Below are 16,761 nucleotides of genomic sequence, written 5' to 3'. Positions count from 1 at the left end.
GCTTGCTACGCTTAAATACTCTGCATGACTGATTCTCTTTCATTTCTACGATAAACATTTAAATGTAACTTAAAATTAGTGCTATGCCCAAGTTTGCTTTAAAATCTCGCCTCTGAAATTTATTTATTTTAATTTATGTCTTTGTGAAAGGAGTTACAAATGTCGTAGTTATCTTTAGAAAACTTATGTTTATTTTTTATCTTAAATAAGTAATTAAACGTAACAAAAAAAAAAGAATACATGTCCGAAATCTTGAAAAATAAAAAAGCCTAAGTAGAATGGGCTGAAACATCAAACCTTGTATATATAGAATCGAAAATTCAATTTAAAGATACGAGCAATTAAGTAGTATACTTTTCGAAACAATACAGTAAATTTATTGCTTTGCGGGTATGTACGTACGTATATCTAATTACGTGTAAAAACACACGTTCATGAGTAATTGTTGTAAGGGTATTAGTTGTTATTTATGCCAGTGTTTACGAATGCAGTTGTTTTCAATAATCTTAAACTAATACCTTCATAAGCTATAAACTACATTTCGCCTATATATACACACACACATATATATATATATATATATATTTATATTGTGTTATCTATTGAAAATACATTGTTTTTCGAAACGGCTGCTAGTACGTTTCAAATCACATGTCGGATTATGAGACAAGGAATTATTTATGCTTCTCGTTTCTTGAACCAAATCGCCCGCTCCTATTAGATCTCCAATATTCTCACTGGTTTCGTTCGCGTGGCTTCTAAATTTTGTTTTGTTCCTAGGCAAAGACAATGTTAAATCCCCGAAACTTTTCAATTCATCTGTTGCCGAGTTCGTCGCAGGTCTACTCGGTAAACTAATTCTCTCCGCCACATCACTCCGCCCCTTTAAAAGACGTGCATCCTCAAGACTTTGCTCGCAGTTCTGACTCTTGTGTTTGTGGAACAAGTCTGGATTATCGCCCATGAAGTCTTCTATCTTCTCCAGATCGATACTCACTTTGAAAGGAGTTCTACTTGCGCTCCTACTTCTACTCTCTATTTTACCATTCGCATGATCGTGGAGACGTGAGTCAAGTTGATATAATTTCGTTGCACTTATGCTGCTTGCCACGAGATCGGAGCTTAGACTTTGAATAGTTCGTTTTACATTATTGATACTTCTAAAGTGTTTGTCGCCGCAATTCGCGTATGGAGATGCATTAAGAGGTTCCTCTGCATCGAAAATGCTTTCAGTATTGCTGATTAAATTAGCATCCTCTCCATGGCACCACTTATTATCAGCGATTACTTTAGTCCCATTGTACACGGACTTTGTCGGATTATCACCGTCGCTTTGATTATTACTACTCGCAGAAACTGTTAAATTATTCGCTATCAAAGCTGTGTTCGTGGGTAAATTGTCCGCTACGCTTTTACAAGAGATCGGCGTTACTGGGTCCAAGTTCTCCTTCGTATCGTCGCGATAATTATCAGATTGAACGGTAACAAGCAAGCTGTATTTGTCCTCGCATTTACAATTCGAGACTGTTTCATTCTGCGCTTTAAAGGGCTTCTGTTGGACAGCCCTCCGCGTAGATGCATTGAACCTGGTATTCCTCTTCGGGGTGGTTGTTGCACTTTCCATATTGATATTTACAAGATACTTATTGTATAAGATCATCTGTGAAAGGGTAATTGATCGTGCGTATATAAATATCTTCTAAAAACACAAACTTATATTGATAATGATAAAGAGATACGTATAATCACCTGCAGATTATTTGAATTGCACACACGAAATTTAAGGTCGCGCAAATGTACGTACTCCGATGTCAATCGAGGGTGATGACACTCGTTTCCGTTTTCTTTTTCTTTCTGGTGGAAAACACTGTTTGAGAGGTTGTTTGATACAGTAGATGTTGAAATGGTTGCCCTATAATTCACACAGATTTGTAACGTGCCCTTATTACACAAATGAAAGTGTTCAGACGAATCATCATAGGTACGTTTCATTCGAACAGACTGTTACGATATATGATATAGACGTCCAACATGGTTTACGATACTAACTTCTCATTATCATTTTGTGATCTGCGTTGACCTGTTGTATGTGATCTGTTCGATCTTGAATGGGAGCGATCCGGTTTGTTGGATTCTCCTGTGTCATTTGCGAGGTTACTCTTTCCTGATCGAGCAGCAGGACTTGTGCCTGCATCCCCGTCACACTGTTAGAATTTCCAGTTATACATTGAAGAGAAGGTACGGGGAAATTCACACAACAACGCAATCCCCGTACCCCACTTTTCATCAGAATTAACCCTTAAACTGCGGTGCATTAAAGAAATTCTCAAGTTTACGCCCGTCTCTAAGTTAGGTATATTAAGTCATCCCATAAGTAGCGTGAACCTTCTCGTTACACATTTAAGATCGCGTTTTGAAAAACCACGTAGGAAATGACACAATACTACCCACTTAAGGCACATTTAAAAAGCATTGCGCATAAAAGAATTACTATAAGGTGCGTGAAAGTAAAGGAAAAAGCTCACCGCATGAAAGCTATGTGAGCCAACGGAGCGAACAACTTAAGGGTTAACGACTCTGTTTTAAAATTGATATAGGAAAGAATACTTCTAGTTTAATAATTTTTATATAGATATAACTTGTTGCACAGGGTACAGAGGTCATATCAGTATTGTCAACACAGCTATTTTCAGCAATAAAAAAGAAAATCAAGAAGGCAATCCTTCTGTAATAAGAAAAACTACGTACTACTTACATTTCTTGCAACTTCTTCCGTCTTCATGTTTCCATGTATTTTATTGCTTTCATTTATGTCGCTTGTACTACATGCAACTGTACCGTTACTATTGTCTTTCTGTTTATATTTCAATGCAGCACCTTTCGCTGAAGGCTTTGCGCAGTATGTACGTACGAATGCTGTGCTTTTACTCGTAACCCAATCATCGTCGATCTCAATGTACGAATTATCCTTACTTTGTGAATTAGATACATTCGCCGAAGCGTTGTTCTCCTTCGTGTTATTATCTATTTTCTCATCAGTTTTATTAAACGTCGGGGCTGAAATGTTATCCAGAGACATGATAGAGTTCGCAGTATTCTTAACGTCTACAAATGTGAACGATGACTTTTGCCCCAGTTCGTGCGCGATCAGATTCCTTCTCATCTTCTTAGATTTATCTACTAGCGAACTGGTTGCGTTCAACGTAGCCTTGTCAAATTTTCTTTTCAACCTTGTGTCTGAACTATCATTTTGAGGAAGCGATCGAGACAGCCGACTATGATTCAATGAGTCATTTGTATTTTGTAACGTCAAACATTCAATGTCGTCAGCTCCCTCCGCGTCATTAACAGAGGGCATAATTCCGAAATTCTCGGGTGGTAAAGATATTACATTGGTGATTTGGATGTTCGAAAGGGAATCAGTACGATCGCATTCATCATCCTTCTGGTCCAGGTTTATTATCTCCTCTAAAACACTGGGTTTCTCCACATCCTGCGAACTAGATTCATTTAAACGGGCAGTTTTAGTAACTTTTAAATTACTCGTCATAGAACTATTGTCTCCGGTCTTTTTAAAATTATGTCGTCCCAAGAACTTCGACACTGTGAGTGAACTAGAATTCTTTTTCCCATCTTCGATAATGCTTTGAGACCGTGATCCATTAGCACTATCAAGTGTACTGTTCGATAAACTCTCGCTAGTAATCTGTGAAACATTTAAATACTTTTATCAGCACGTACACGTGAATATCATTATATTTTATGTAAGAGCATAGTTACTTCTACATCATCGTCACTGTCAAATGCAAAAAAATTATTATTCGATGGAGTTAATAGCGACTTGGAATGTTCAGGCACGGGCCTAGGATATTCTTCGCAATCACGCGATATTAAATTCGATAATAACGAATGGGACTTAATCAGAGAAGCTCCATTGTCACTTGTAGATTCTCCCACGTGGGATAGGCGTAAGGTTTCAACCATATTCTGAGTAGCTTGCGAGTTACTACTATTGCTCAATCGCATACTGGCGAATAAAATACACTTTTGTTAGCGTAATACACTTAGAGCATATTCTCTCATCTCATACATATTAACCTGAGCATTTCTTTAGCTGCTTTAAGTTGCTTCAACTTGAACGTCCGTGGACCAGGACGTAGCTTAATGGCTGACGCGTGTGGCGTAGAGCTGAGAACCGGTGTTGTTGATGCGAACGGTATAGGTGAATCTTTACCAACAGAAATGTCACTGGCTTCCGAGTCAGAATCATTCCTAATTAAAAAGTTACAAATGTATCATAATGCACAATAGGGCGGAGCGATACTATACAAGCGAAAATTTAAATTTGAATTTCCAGTTGGCCTGGGTGCGGGATAGTTGTCTTTTCATTAACCAAACACAACTGTAAACAAAATTTGGAAAAATATTCATGTCTGCAGGTTCCTTTTTCTCTTCAAAATCTGTTTTTTCTCTTATTTTTTACATTTTACAAAATGTAAAAAGAAAAAAAAATCACATTCTGAATTTTTACATTTTTAAGAGAAAAAGGAACCTGCAGACATGAATATTTTTCCAAATTTCTTTTACAGTTGTGTTTGGTTAATCAAAAGACAACTATCCCGCACTCAGGCCAACTGAAAATTCAAATTTAAATTTTCGCCTATGTAGTATCGCCCCGCCCTAATGCGCAATGCTGTTCTCATTTCGTATTAATACTTGTACGACCTTAAATACTTCAGATTGACAAAGTGATAAGAGCGAATACATACTGTAATGTACTTATGTTTACATTAGTAGTTCCATTGGATTTGCCTATGGAAATGGAAAAATACATCATAATACATCAAAATACATTCATTCTCAATTAAATTCATTGATAACTTATGGGAGAATGTATCATCCGTAAGTAGCTTACCTAATATGGAAGTGCACTCCTTACATTCCCAAATAGGATTGCCCCATTTAAGTTGTCCGCAGGCCATGTGAATTCCTTGCGAACCGCAAGTTCGACAAAGCGCCAGCTCCCACTTTCTGCGGGAACATATTTAGAAAATAAATGATGTACCTATACGGTATTTCTTTTCACTTACGCATTAAAGCTCGTGTATTTTCTGCCTTTAGGACAAAGACATATCGGAGAGTCGCATTGGTCGTGTCTGTATAAAAGTTCCTGAAACGCATTTGGCACAAGCTCCCAGGAGGCATCTCTGGAAAGGAGATAACGTATTAATTGTCGCTCCCAATAGATTTCCCTTGCAAACATACAAGATTCATTTTCTACTCACTGACTCGGAATAAAAATACCAAACTCTAGCATGGCTGTCTGAAACGATTTTTTATCATTGCACAGAGGGCATTTGAAAAAGTACCCAGCGCTCACAGCAAGTTGCTGAAACAAAATGTCTGTACTCAGATACGCACTGCTATGCGCTTAAATAATCGTATACTCTGCGGGATATCATCGGTGTCTTACTTGGACACACTTCCTGTGGAACCACGCGTTCTTTTTACAACACGGGGCCCATATTGTGCTCATTACGTCACTAGGCTCTACGTTATCGTAACATATATAACATACTACTTCGTTCGGTTTCGCCATTTCATTTTTCACTTGAATATCTAGCTTCTGCTTTGGTCTATGATTTATACAAAATGACCTAAAATGTAACGAGACTGTAGTTACTCTACTTCAGGATCTAAACCGTGAGAAGAGGATAAACCAAGAGCAATGTACCTAAATTCACCGAAAAACTGGTTTAAGGTTCCAGCCCTTAGCCCACAAGGATAATGAAATATTCGTTTACACTTGACGTTGCAGCATCCCAAAGTGGCGCCATTTTTCCTACAGTACGAGCATACCTTAAAAGATCAACACCGCCAATTAAAGATTCGTTAAATAATCCTTAATCGCCTCTTAGCAAATATTCCAGACACAGAAGCTATTAAAGACTCAAAGTGGAGGAAAATTTGATGCAGCAGTCGGTAGGAAATGCTACAAGTTACCCACCACTTGCTAAAGAAACGCTAAGTTCAAACGAATACTGAAGAAACTACTTTATTCATATTTACATAAGATTATTTACCAATCTCTTTCCCCTACGAACTTCTTTCTGTATATCTACTTTTAGAAATCCCAAAATCCCTTGGTCATCGGTCCCTTTTTGTTCCATGTTCGACGACAGAAGCTGCAAAACATCACACGTACATTTAGAACGATTGTGCACGCCTTACGCATCGAAACTCTTATCCACAGAATGAGAACTGCATTAGATGCATACCAGGCAGTAATAGTGCGTGACGATATTGCCGTGCCTGTAAAACTTCCCGAACTCGAGTTCATTGTCCTCCGAGAGCCCGCAGAAACAGCAGACTCTTAAGCTGTGCGACTTGCTGCGCGACGACATTGTACCCCCTGAGGAATTGGACGCAAAATCAGTTTGCGATGGAGCATACAAAGAACGGACATGCGACATCGTGTTAATTGAGTAGAGAGTAGAATACATGCAAGCCACGATACAGTCTGTGAACGTTGCTCCTTTGTTGAAATCTCTATACAATTGTAATATCCACGAGATCAACGATAAATTTTTCGGACGTAAATAAAACACAGCCAACATAATACGTACAAAATTTATAAACGGTTTTCCCTTAAGGTCACGGTAAATACAAGGTATGTGTATTGGATGCTGTATGTTGCTAGACATAAACAGTATCCTACGAGTTAGACGGTTTACAGGCGTGCAATCAAAAGGATTGCGATTGCAGTGCAAATGTCGATTTCGGAATCTGCAGCACGTCGGCAAAATGAATGATCATCTTGTTAACTATAAAGGCCAGCGGTTGATGTGGCCCGGAATGTATTTATCCATGAGTGACGGATGCGGCGATCCGCGGGAGACAGGACGGTATCGAAAAGTTTAATAGATTGTGCCTTAATGACAGTATTAATTATTTATCGTACAATAACGGAGTCACGTATTTTCAAACTAACACTGCGCGGGAAAAACGTATACGCGAAATAACATCGTAGGGGATTTCTAACAGAGGCCCATGTATCTCGATGGCAGTGCGGGTTTCGTGACGGTCCGCCTTTCGGGTCTGATCGATAAAATTTCTTTTACTTTAATGGGCTAATTGAGACTTTTAGACAAAAGCGTGATGAAGCACTCCCTTTTGCGAGAATTCGTGAACCACTGAATACAAATGTATGTAGATGGCGTGCAGTGATGAGATCTCGGGCGGGTTTCCTCGCGCATGCGCAGCGATTTTAGCATCAGTATAGTACAAGTTTCGATAAAATGGGGTTCATTGATCACCCATGGGGTACCTGATCACGCGTTACTTGCCCCTCCCGCCAGCATAGATCCGGTACTGCAAAAGCCGCGCATGCGCGAGGAAACCCGCCCGAGATCTCTTCACTGGTGGCGGGAATGAACGGTGACGTCTCGTTAAAATGGTTTATAAATTCGGCAATAGAGGGCTACGGGTGGCATTTACTTTGCGCAAGTGGTCGATAACGTGACCTACAGCCCCTTGAATCTTTTAACCGCTATACGTCTCTATACTTTTTTTTAAATAAAGGGCATAAAGGGGGTGGGTTCGAAACCTTCGAACCTAATTTTTAAATTCTGGAGAACTCGAATTCGAAACTTTCGAAATTCGAAGCTCTCGAAATTTGAATTATGATTCTATTTTATACGTGGAATATTTTGCTTTAAGAATTGAAGTGAACAAAATTTCTGCATAAATCTCTATTGACCATTTTTAAACAAAAATATAACAATTTACAAATTCTCGAGGCATGTCGCAAACGATTCCTTATTCTTTGATTCTATACTTTTTCTTATTCGGGTTTCGAGAGTTTCAAATCCCGAAAAAAGAACAAACTTTTGAATTCTCGAAACTTTCTTGGGTTTCGCGGGATTTCGACTGTGATGACGTGATTGGTTTTGACGCTCAAAACGAGCGTCGAGCGTCAGTATGAAATTGCACATTTAAAGCTTTATGGTTTACTCAAACGGTAAATTTGGTAGCCTTCATTACTTCCACTTAGAATCGCATTCTTTTATTCGTATAGAGGCCTAAATTACTTAGATATCAGCACCACGTTCCATTAGCAATCATCTCCAAGATTTATTCTCGCTTGTATAAAAATAATATTTAGTATAACTACAATCTCACAGAATAATATAAATTTACTACCTCGTGTTCGTTTCGCCTGTACAAAAATTACTGCTGTTAGAGATAATACTGTTTAAATAAGGTATTTGAATGAGATCTCTTCGAGCTTGGGCTGCGCGGTATAAAATGGGGCAATCTAAAGATTCACATTTCACGTCGTCCTTGTAACCAGTGCAAGACTGGCAGATCTGAAAGACAGATAACTGTTTATAAAACTCATATTTAGAATTATAAAAGTCTTATATTTACCATTGTAAGCTCGCAATGAGTACGTTCCAACCATCTCAGCTTCTCGTGTAAAATGGTAACTGTTCGTGTAGGATTCGCCATGCAGTTTGTGCAAATGTCTCTTTGCGTTTGATCTTCGCAAGTGGCACATACGATAGTACTGAAAAACTGCCGTATAGTTAACTTTTGATTGTCCGTGAACAGACTGACCGCTTTATCGGGTGTCTGACGATGAGACATTTCCCTGTACCTGCAAGCACGTTACACAATCAATGTTTAAAACAGCAAATTATATATACAAATGCAGAAATATGAAATTCACTATTTATTATACCATGTATTAACGTCAACGCCAATCAGGTTCAAGCACCGATTAAGGGGCGGTATGATAGCTTTCGTTATATAATACACTGAATTCGGAGTTAAGCCCTCATCTGAAATTACTTCCATTGGAGTCCTCACGCAGTGAATAAGTGCCTGATTCGGTGCACCAGCTACTATGACATATCGTACTCGTTCACCCGTCCTAGGTACTGCTCGGGGATCTTTGCGAATCAATCTTCGCGTTAATGCCAACGCAGGCACACAAGCGTTAGCTTTATAGCCACGCAAGCCTCTAAATTCCTTAGCGAAAGTTAAGTCCTGAATCGATATCTTCCTACGTAAAATCTTATCAAATTGTCTAGTAACGTATAGCTTTATCAAAGAAAGGTCCTTGGTATCGAACAAAATTTTTAATGACTTCTCGAGTATCTAGAATATAGAATCGATGCAATTAATTGCGTGCTCCGTATTGGTATTTTACAACTAAACTTACTTTAGCCACGGCTGGACAACCGTCTCTGCGGACAGTTTCGATACCCTTGCCTAAATATTCAGGTTCTTCTTGTTCAGGAGATTCGTACATGTAACCGCAGTACCTCTTTTTAGTCTAATCATAAAACATATCTTAACATTGTGCATTTAATCTTTTCTACTGAATATTAAGGCGACGGAATGAAGTATTACTTGTAATAAAGATGGCTGTAGAACTTTTTCAAATTTCAGTTTTACGGGAGGAGGATTAGCTGCAGTAATAGTCTCAGCCATTTCAGCCCCGATAACAAATGCATCTTTCCTCGATCGTCCTGGCAATAGAATAAACAACGAATCGGTATCTCCATAAACAACTTGTGCGCCCCATTTTGCTGTAGATTCTACTATTTTAATTGCTCGCTCCAATGTTTCTCTTCCTTTACTGACAACGCTGTCAGCAATCTGAAATAGTAATCACAATTAAGTTCACTCGATGTTTCTAGAAGAATACTGCATCAGACATACTTCGATGCAGGGCATCCTTCCACTGAAATTAGCGGCCGTATAGCCATACGTAACGTTCGCAATCAGTTTGAGACCCAGCTGCTGCGAGTGTAGAATACGCTGCAGTACACTACTGTCGTTTTTATGGAGTTTCATGGACTCTTTTACCATTAATCGTGTCTCAAGTATTTCTGTGAGCATACGTGGCAATATTCCCTGTCGTACTTCTGGTTTAACAAAAGCTACGCCACATGGCGAGAAGTTTATCTTCCCTTTTAATTTTTGAACCCTTGATCTTTTCAATCTTAATGTCGCTGCGCCAAACTCGTAAGGCTCGTGACTTCGAAAATAAGAAAAATTATATCTGTGTATTACACCTCGCGAAGAACGCGAAGGTATTAATACGATACTTACTGCCCAATGTGTTCTACGCGACCCAAACAAGTAGAGAAGCAATAATTGTAAGCAATAATAATGCTGGGATATAAGCTTTGAAAATCAAGCACGATCAGTGGATCGGCATAAAATACAGATTGTGGTTCCATTATAAGCGGTAGAGCTTCCGGTGCTCGCATTTGAGCTCTTTGCTGTATGGATGGCGAAATGGGAATGTAGTTCAAAGGTTTCACAAGCCTCAGCATCATGGATTCAACTCGAAACTGCGAGCCTCGGGAGAAAACTTCATAGAATTGTATTCCAAAAAGTCTTGCGTGTTCACATGTTCGTCCTGGAATGATTATGAAATGTGAAGCGGAACGCAGAATATATAGCTACGTAATGTCACTTACAAGGGAACATCCCGAACCCAGAAATTCAAAAAATTTTGAAACTTGTTAGAGGTCGTCCTTAAATTACGTAAGGGTAATTTTGGCGATTTCTTACCCCCTCCCTCCCCCACAGGCCTTACGTAATTTAAGGACGACCCCTTAACGAGAGATACAAACCAATAATATCATGCTGTATCAATATCTTCAATGTGCTTACGACTCTTGTGACATAATGCGTGATCACTCGCCATTGTATCATTATACTTTTGTGCTTCCACCAATCGGTCAATGTTTGAAAAGTGGGGCACGAAATCCTCTCGCGCATGACATTATACATCACATTTTCAAATGTGTAATTCAGTAACGCTGTAAATGATGTACACGTAACTTCATAATTCATTCTTGAAATGCTTCTAGAGTATATCTTACCTGTTTCGTGTCGCATTATTCTCCAAGCATCAAGAATAATCCGACCCGGTACTTTCATATCATTTACATTATCTTTATCTGTTTCCTGCCCCTTAGGATTTGGTACATTCGAAATCCTTGAAATTTGCCTTATAAAGTTATTAAAATTGATGCGCGAAGCCCTCTGTTGGATATAGCCCCACGAAAGAGATTCTATCTCCCAACCGACTAGAATATCTGGATCATAGTGTCTGATCAATGTTACAAGGCTGTTGAATAAATCCTCTTCGCTCGATACGTACGAGGCCGGACACGTTGTACTAGAAGAGTAGATGTTTTTCACTTTTGAATTCTGTATAGAAGGATTCACAAGAATTGCGCCTGAAACAATATCATTCTTTAATCACTGGTCTCAAGTGACATTACTGTTATGCATACCATGTTCCATTCGCTCCATGTGCGACGATAATGGAACATCGTTGTGAATAGCGTAGAATATTGCTTCGATAGAATCATGTTCTGGGTCAGGAAGAAGTTTGCCACGCGTGACAACGTGTACTTCTACTGACAATAGTGTTAAATATTGATGCTGTAACGATTTCAATACAAGGTGTTAGCGATACGTAAAGTATACTATTATTTCACACAAGAACAGAAACTGTTTCTAAAATCAAATATTTACCACAGTCAGACCTCTGACATTTTGAAGATTTTCATCCGCAACATTACCAGTGTGTCCTTTCATACTATATTCGATTTGTCCGAAAGAAATTCCTAAATATTGCGTTTCTTTATTTTTGTACAACAGTGGATTTTCAAGCATCTTTTGTAACGAAGGATTCATGCTATGATTAGATCCACTTGAGTACTCCGAAGTGTTAGATACTTGCGATGGAACCTTTGCGTGTTCATTATTATCAGCGATAGTTTCAATAACCGTGTTATGTTCTTCGGTCTTTTCATTATTTGAATCCGACGAATGTGTCTTCTCTACCTTCGTATCTTTTGCAGTACTCGGATCACTTTTCGATTCTGTATGCTTTTTACTCTTTTTCAGTAAATACTCTTTGGCTCGCAACCAAGTTTTGATACATTTTGGTGTCGGTGGTTGAATAAGAGGTTGAATTACAATTGAATTATATCCGGCAAGAACTCTTTTTATGTTGCAAGACTTTATGTTTGCTCCGGAAGGATAAAATTCATTTATCTTCACTCTACGCCAAAGTTTAATACTTGTAACTCTTTCCAAGCTAGATTTAAAAGGAACTGAATCACTAAGGCTGCTATTTTTCCTGGAATTTTCTTCTTGCTTTATAAGATCGACCCTGTTACTGAAAAACGGTGCAGTTGATTTGCATCCTGAGATATCATACATCTTCATACTATTTACAATTCTTTCTCTGCTTGGCGGATTAAATTTAGTCGTAATAGTAATTAATTTATCCTTCGTGGTATCGCTTGTGGTTTCCACCGATAGAACATTCGCGACGTCCGATTCTGATTCTAATTTCTTGCTAAGGTACTGCGTAAATGTCATGTCGCAAACATCTTCTTCGTCGTCTAGTGGAGCTTCGATATTTCCTTCTTCGTTCGCTTGCAATGTCTCATCCGAGAAGCTGTCTACCCTCAAATCTAAAGTTTTATCTTCATCATTTACCTTCTCATCCTCTCCCATATATGTTTTCATAACACTTTGGTGATGAGTGAAATTCATTATAGAAACATTAGCAGAAGCATTTTCACGCGATTCGTTCATTATCTCTTCCGTTAGTGCCAAATGTTCAGATTCATCAATATTATCCTTCACAGGATCGATCTTTTTCTCATTAACATTCAAAAAATTTAATCGTTTACGAACCTCTTTATTACTTTTATCTTTTATATTTACTGTACTACCTTCTTTGTTCTTCGAATCAGTAGCCTCCTCATTTACACCTGCGCTACGTACATTGAAGATACATAGAAAAATTGTAATTAGTCTCTCGCAAACATAAAAACCGTATTCGTTACACTCACCTATCTCTGAGCTTGCCAAGAACAAGCGTCCCTTTAGTACTTTCAGCTTCGTTAGATATAGGATGTGCTAGAAACGGTGATACGTAGAATGCGTAAGATTTGGAACGATTATAATACAAATATATTGCTTACCTTGTTTCACGTCCGGCGACAAACCAAAAACTTTCTCACGCAGCAAATTCATTCTCAATTGGCGACTGGCACGACTCGGAGTAGTACAGGGAGACGCAGAATATGTTCTCGAGCTACCAGGATCATTTCCCAAAGAAGCATTTCTATCCGCTTTTGGGGATAGTATCCTTACATCGAGAGGAGTATATTTTCCTGACAAAGAGCGAGGGCTTCGTACGGTTCTTGATTTGGTAGGCGTATAATCTGATTCATCTTGCAATGAATTGGTATTACGCCGCTTGTGGGGCGACTCCAACTCTGGATGGTCAAACTCAAGTCTTCGCTTTTTCAACGACACGTTAACAACGTTTTCTTCGTTCTTCTTAGACTTTGTGCATGATTTATAAACACAAATACGTCTCTCTTGTCTGTCAATAGTAAGATCTTGATCTAACTCAGAATCGCTGGAACTTTCAATCGTATTACCATCAAGAGCAGGTACCTTCAATTCGACTGAAAGTGAATCACCGCAACTAATGCGATTAGAACAACTTTCATTAACTATATGTTTCAAATTTGTATAATCCCCCGATGACAATGCGAGTTCTATTCCCTCTAAATCATAAACGTCTAAGTCTTTATGATCTAATTTGCACGTGTTTAGCATGTTCTTCGAACGTGGATACAGGGAATTCTGTTTAAAAGCTTGCGTTGCTTTCCTCCTCTTGCTCTTGAATTCACGCGTTTGGTTTTGACGAAGTTTCACGTTTACTATGCAATTGTGTGCATTTTTACTAAATAATTCTGCATTAAATGCAATAAACTTCGAGGAATAACGTTCATATAAAATTTCATATATCTTTCTTTTTATGCCTTCATTCAAAATGAATTCGAAACCTATTACTTTCTGTAAGAAGTCACTACGCTTCAGGATATTTGTAAAATTTAATTGGCTGGATATAATATTCTTATTAAGTAATTCTTTACACAGTGACTTTTCTTTGCTTATTTCAGTAGTATCGGACTTCCTTGAAAATTCCTTTCCATTGTTTAGAAGCAAGTCAGTCGAACCATCGTACTGTGGAAAGTTCAGCAAAGCATCTTCGGTATTATTCTCAACTGTGCCAGCTGTTTCTTTATTACATTCAGCATATTTGTTCTCCATTTCAGATACGCTTGACTGACTGGGGCCTTTAGAAACTGAATTCCATGAACTAAGGCTGTCTAAATCTAAGCTCGTAATATTTAGATCTTCAACATCATCGTCTTCATTATCCTCTTTGACTTCATTACTGTAGGTAGAGCATTGAGAGCCTAACACACTATCGTTGTCCACAATCTTCTCTTCCAAGTTTGCTTCTGCCAAATTAGCTAACATCTCGACTAAATGCAGATCTTCTGTATCCACTGTAAACAAACTATGTAATAATTTCAGTAAATAAATTTTTGAGATTTAGAGCCCTGAAGAAGACTGGTTACAACTTACAGATACTGGCGTCAACGCTTTCTTCTCGAAGCAAATTTTCCACCGACGAATAAGATTTCTCGAGCTCTAACAATTCGCTGTTCAAAGGCGGTTCCTTTTTATTTTCTTCCTCTTCGTTTCCTACCTCCAAGGGGTAACTGAGCGTACTTGGCGTCACAGATGTTGGAGTTTCATTAATCTAAGCATAGAAATTAATCAGTGAGCATTAAGATTTCTTTGAGAATCTAACAAATATGTGTACTGTACCTGTGAAACAGCTTGCAGTCTCCGTGCTAATCTTTCCTCTTGATAAATATCATTATCTGTAGAACCGTAAACTCTATCGTTAGTATTTGTATACAATAATTGTGACTCGGTATGCTTTAAACCTTTAGCTTCCCTTCTACAATTCTCATCATTCCAAATTGCCGCGATGCCAGGATTTAAATCCAAACCGTTCTGAATCTCTTGCCTTAGTATCGCAGATGCGTGCGCGTCTACTTCCAGTTTGCATGTGCTCTGCCTAAGAACAGACGCAGGGAGGTACTTCTGCGAATCGGAAAGGTTCAAAGAATGTTCTTTCGATTCTGTGTACAGAAGTTGCCTGTGCTTCACGTCCTTCAGATTTATTAAGCTCATACCATAGAGATTGTAGTCCATCATAAATTGCAAGATAAATGGAATATGAGCTTCGTGGGGTTGCAAACTTTGATTCAGTACCACGCCGCTCTGAAATAATACGCTTATTACGATGCTAATACACCTCTATTGATATTTATAAGCACGAAAATTATTTACTTGCAATAGATCAGCTGCTCGTTTAATCATTGCTGGATTATAAAAATAAATTTTAAAAAACAGGTGTTCCTTTTCGTGGTATCCATAGAAAGGGCTGAAATAAATATTGTACGTCATCAAGTATTATTAATCTGCGCAATGTAGGGTAAAGGTACCAGTAGTTGACCATGTATCGGTAGTTGACAACTTTTCAGAAAAACGTGAAAAATAAGGTTTTTAGAAGTGCAACTATCTCTTTTCAACTGCGCGCCACGGCTCCTACAGTCTGATTTTCGAGAGTTGAGACCTGAGGCGGGTCCCTCGGACGGAGCATGGTTTAAAGAGGAACCAATGGTGGAAACGCCGCACGCAATCGGTAGCGTACCATTGGTGGTACCACTTCTAAAAATCTTATTGTTCACGTTTTTCTGAAAAGTTGCCAACTATTGATACATGGTCAACTACTGGTACCTTTACCCTATGTCCTGTCTTACATTCCAGAAACTCGTTGAATGTTATAAACGTGCTGAGTGTTAGACATCGCAGATCCCAAAGACACATTGATCGCAGAATCCATCGCTGCAGCTAGCTTGTAAATGAAACTGTCTATACTCTTTTCTATCGTACATGGTACGTACATATAAGGGAATACACCATGTATATGCAAACATGTTTTTACTCCTGAATGTAACACGAAAGAAGACGTATAATCATCGTGTAAGACATTGATGAATTTCATATATATTGCGATGCAACTTACCAAAAGGGGTAGATCCAAATATTCTAATAACTGGGACGTGTCTAATTACTGTCCCGCGAAAATCTGAGAATGTTACATCGAGCTCGGGCAACGGAGCTGACTGGTAACTGTCTAACGTTACCAAACTGATAGAAAACATAGCTGATATCTGAAACTGATATATTCGTTATGATCGAAGGAAGTAATGAGCAAGAATATCTAAAATATCATAATACATTCTTCGCGCGTTAATATTTTACCACTTGAGCAAGAAAGTTTATCTATCTTACTTAAATCTTTATGTGGTAAATCCTGTTTGGCATCTGTCTCTCAAAATGTTGACATTCGTAAATACGCAAAAGCATGTCAAATTCTAGGTTATGTTTATAATTCTGAGGCCACATCAAGTCGCATGGCTGTTGCACATAATTTTTTTTTTTAATTTTTCTAAATACACGATCATTTTCCTATTATTCTGTAGCATACCTTTATCTGTAAACAAATTAGAATTTTAACGGAAAATGAATTAAAGTAGAATTTTATTTCAACAAAGTTTACGAAAAATTAGGCTGCTCCAACAAGAAATGTTAAAGTATCCAATTAAAATCGAAGTTAGACATGTAAGACTTTTAATACAATCCATGTTTATAGATACTTTGTTCACAAATAAAATCAATCTTATATAGTAACGAATCACATAAATAGTCCTATAAGTGTTCACTAATTCTATTAAATGGTACTAACATATCATCAGGCTACAATGAGTTAAA

At 38.2% G+C, this 16,761-nt stretch overlaps 2 protein-coding genes across 5 annotated transcripts; both read right to left on the bottom strand.

Moving 5' to 3' along the window:
* Positions 1-424: 424 nt before the first annotated feature.
* LOC143366255 (uncharacterized) lies at positions 425-7,204 on the bottom strand. The gene is made up of 14 exons (XM_076807160.1): positions 6,279-7,204; positions 6,084-6,185; positions 5,735-5,859; positions 5,474-5,657; positions 5,286-5,389; positions 5,091-5,207; positions 4,916-5,031; positions 4,770-4,812; positions 4,099-4,272; positions 3,781-4,027; positions 2,756-3,706; positions 2,050-2,204; positions 1,750-1,912; positions 425-1,660 (listed from the first exon to the last, which is right to left on the bottom strand). The coding sequence occupies exons 1-14, from the start codon at positions 6,702-6,704 to the stop codon at positions 596-598; spliced, it is 3,972 nt and encodes a 1,323-aa protein (XP_076663275.1). The 5' UTR covers positions 6,705-7,204; the 3' UTR covers positions 425-595.
* A 909-nt stretch (positions 7,205-8,113) lies between these two features.
* Dnapol-zeta (DNA polymerase zeta catalytic subunit) lies at positions 8,114-16,425 on the bottom strand. Of its 4 annotated transcripts, none has more exons than XM_076830142.1 (19): positions 16,282-16,425; positions 16,013-16,166; positions 15,747-15,933; positions 15,274-15,367; positions 14,743-15,204; positions 14,497-14,674; positions 13,032-14,417; positions 12,900-12,966; positions 11,566-12,823; positions 11,322-11,472; positions 10,905-11,264; positions 10,653-10,841; positions 10,123-10,435; positions 9,730-10,048; positions 9,418-9,666; positions 9,227-9,340; positions 8,744-9,162; positions 8,431-8,659; positions 8,114-8,369 (listed from the first exon to the last, which is right to left on the bottom strand). In XM_076830142.1, the coding sequence occupies exons 2-19, from the start codon at positions 16,149-16,151 to the stop codon at positions 8,199-8,201; spliced, it is 6,285 nt and encodes a 2,094-aa protein (XP_076686257.1). In that variant the 5' UTR covers positions 16,152-16,166; positions 16,282-16,425; the 3' UTR covers positions 8,114-8,198. The 4 variants fall into 4 exon arrangements, with proteins under 4 accessions (XP_076686257.1, XP_076686260.1, XP_076686259.1 ...); XM_076830145.1 differs by having other exon boundaries at positions 15,747-15,939; positions 16,019-16,166; XM_076830144.1 differs by having other exon boundaries at positions 16,013-16,160; positions 16,282-16,408.
* Positions 16,426-16,761: the final 336 nt, after the last annotated feature.

Source organism: Andrena cerasifolii, chromosome 2 (assembly GCF_050908995.1).
Source record: "Andrena cerasifolii isolate SP2316 chromosome 2, iyAndCera1_principal, whole genome shotgun sequence".
NCBI lineage: Eukaryota > Metazoa > Arthropoda > Insecta > Hymenoptera > Andrenidae > Andrena > Andrena cerasifolii.
This window is presented reverse-complemented; position numbering and strand designations above follow the sequence as displayed.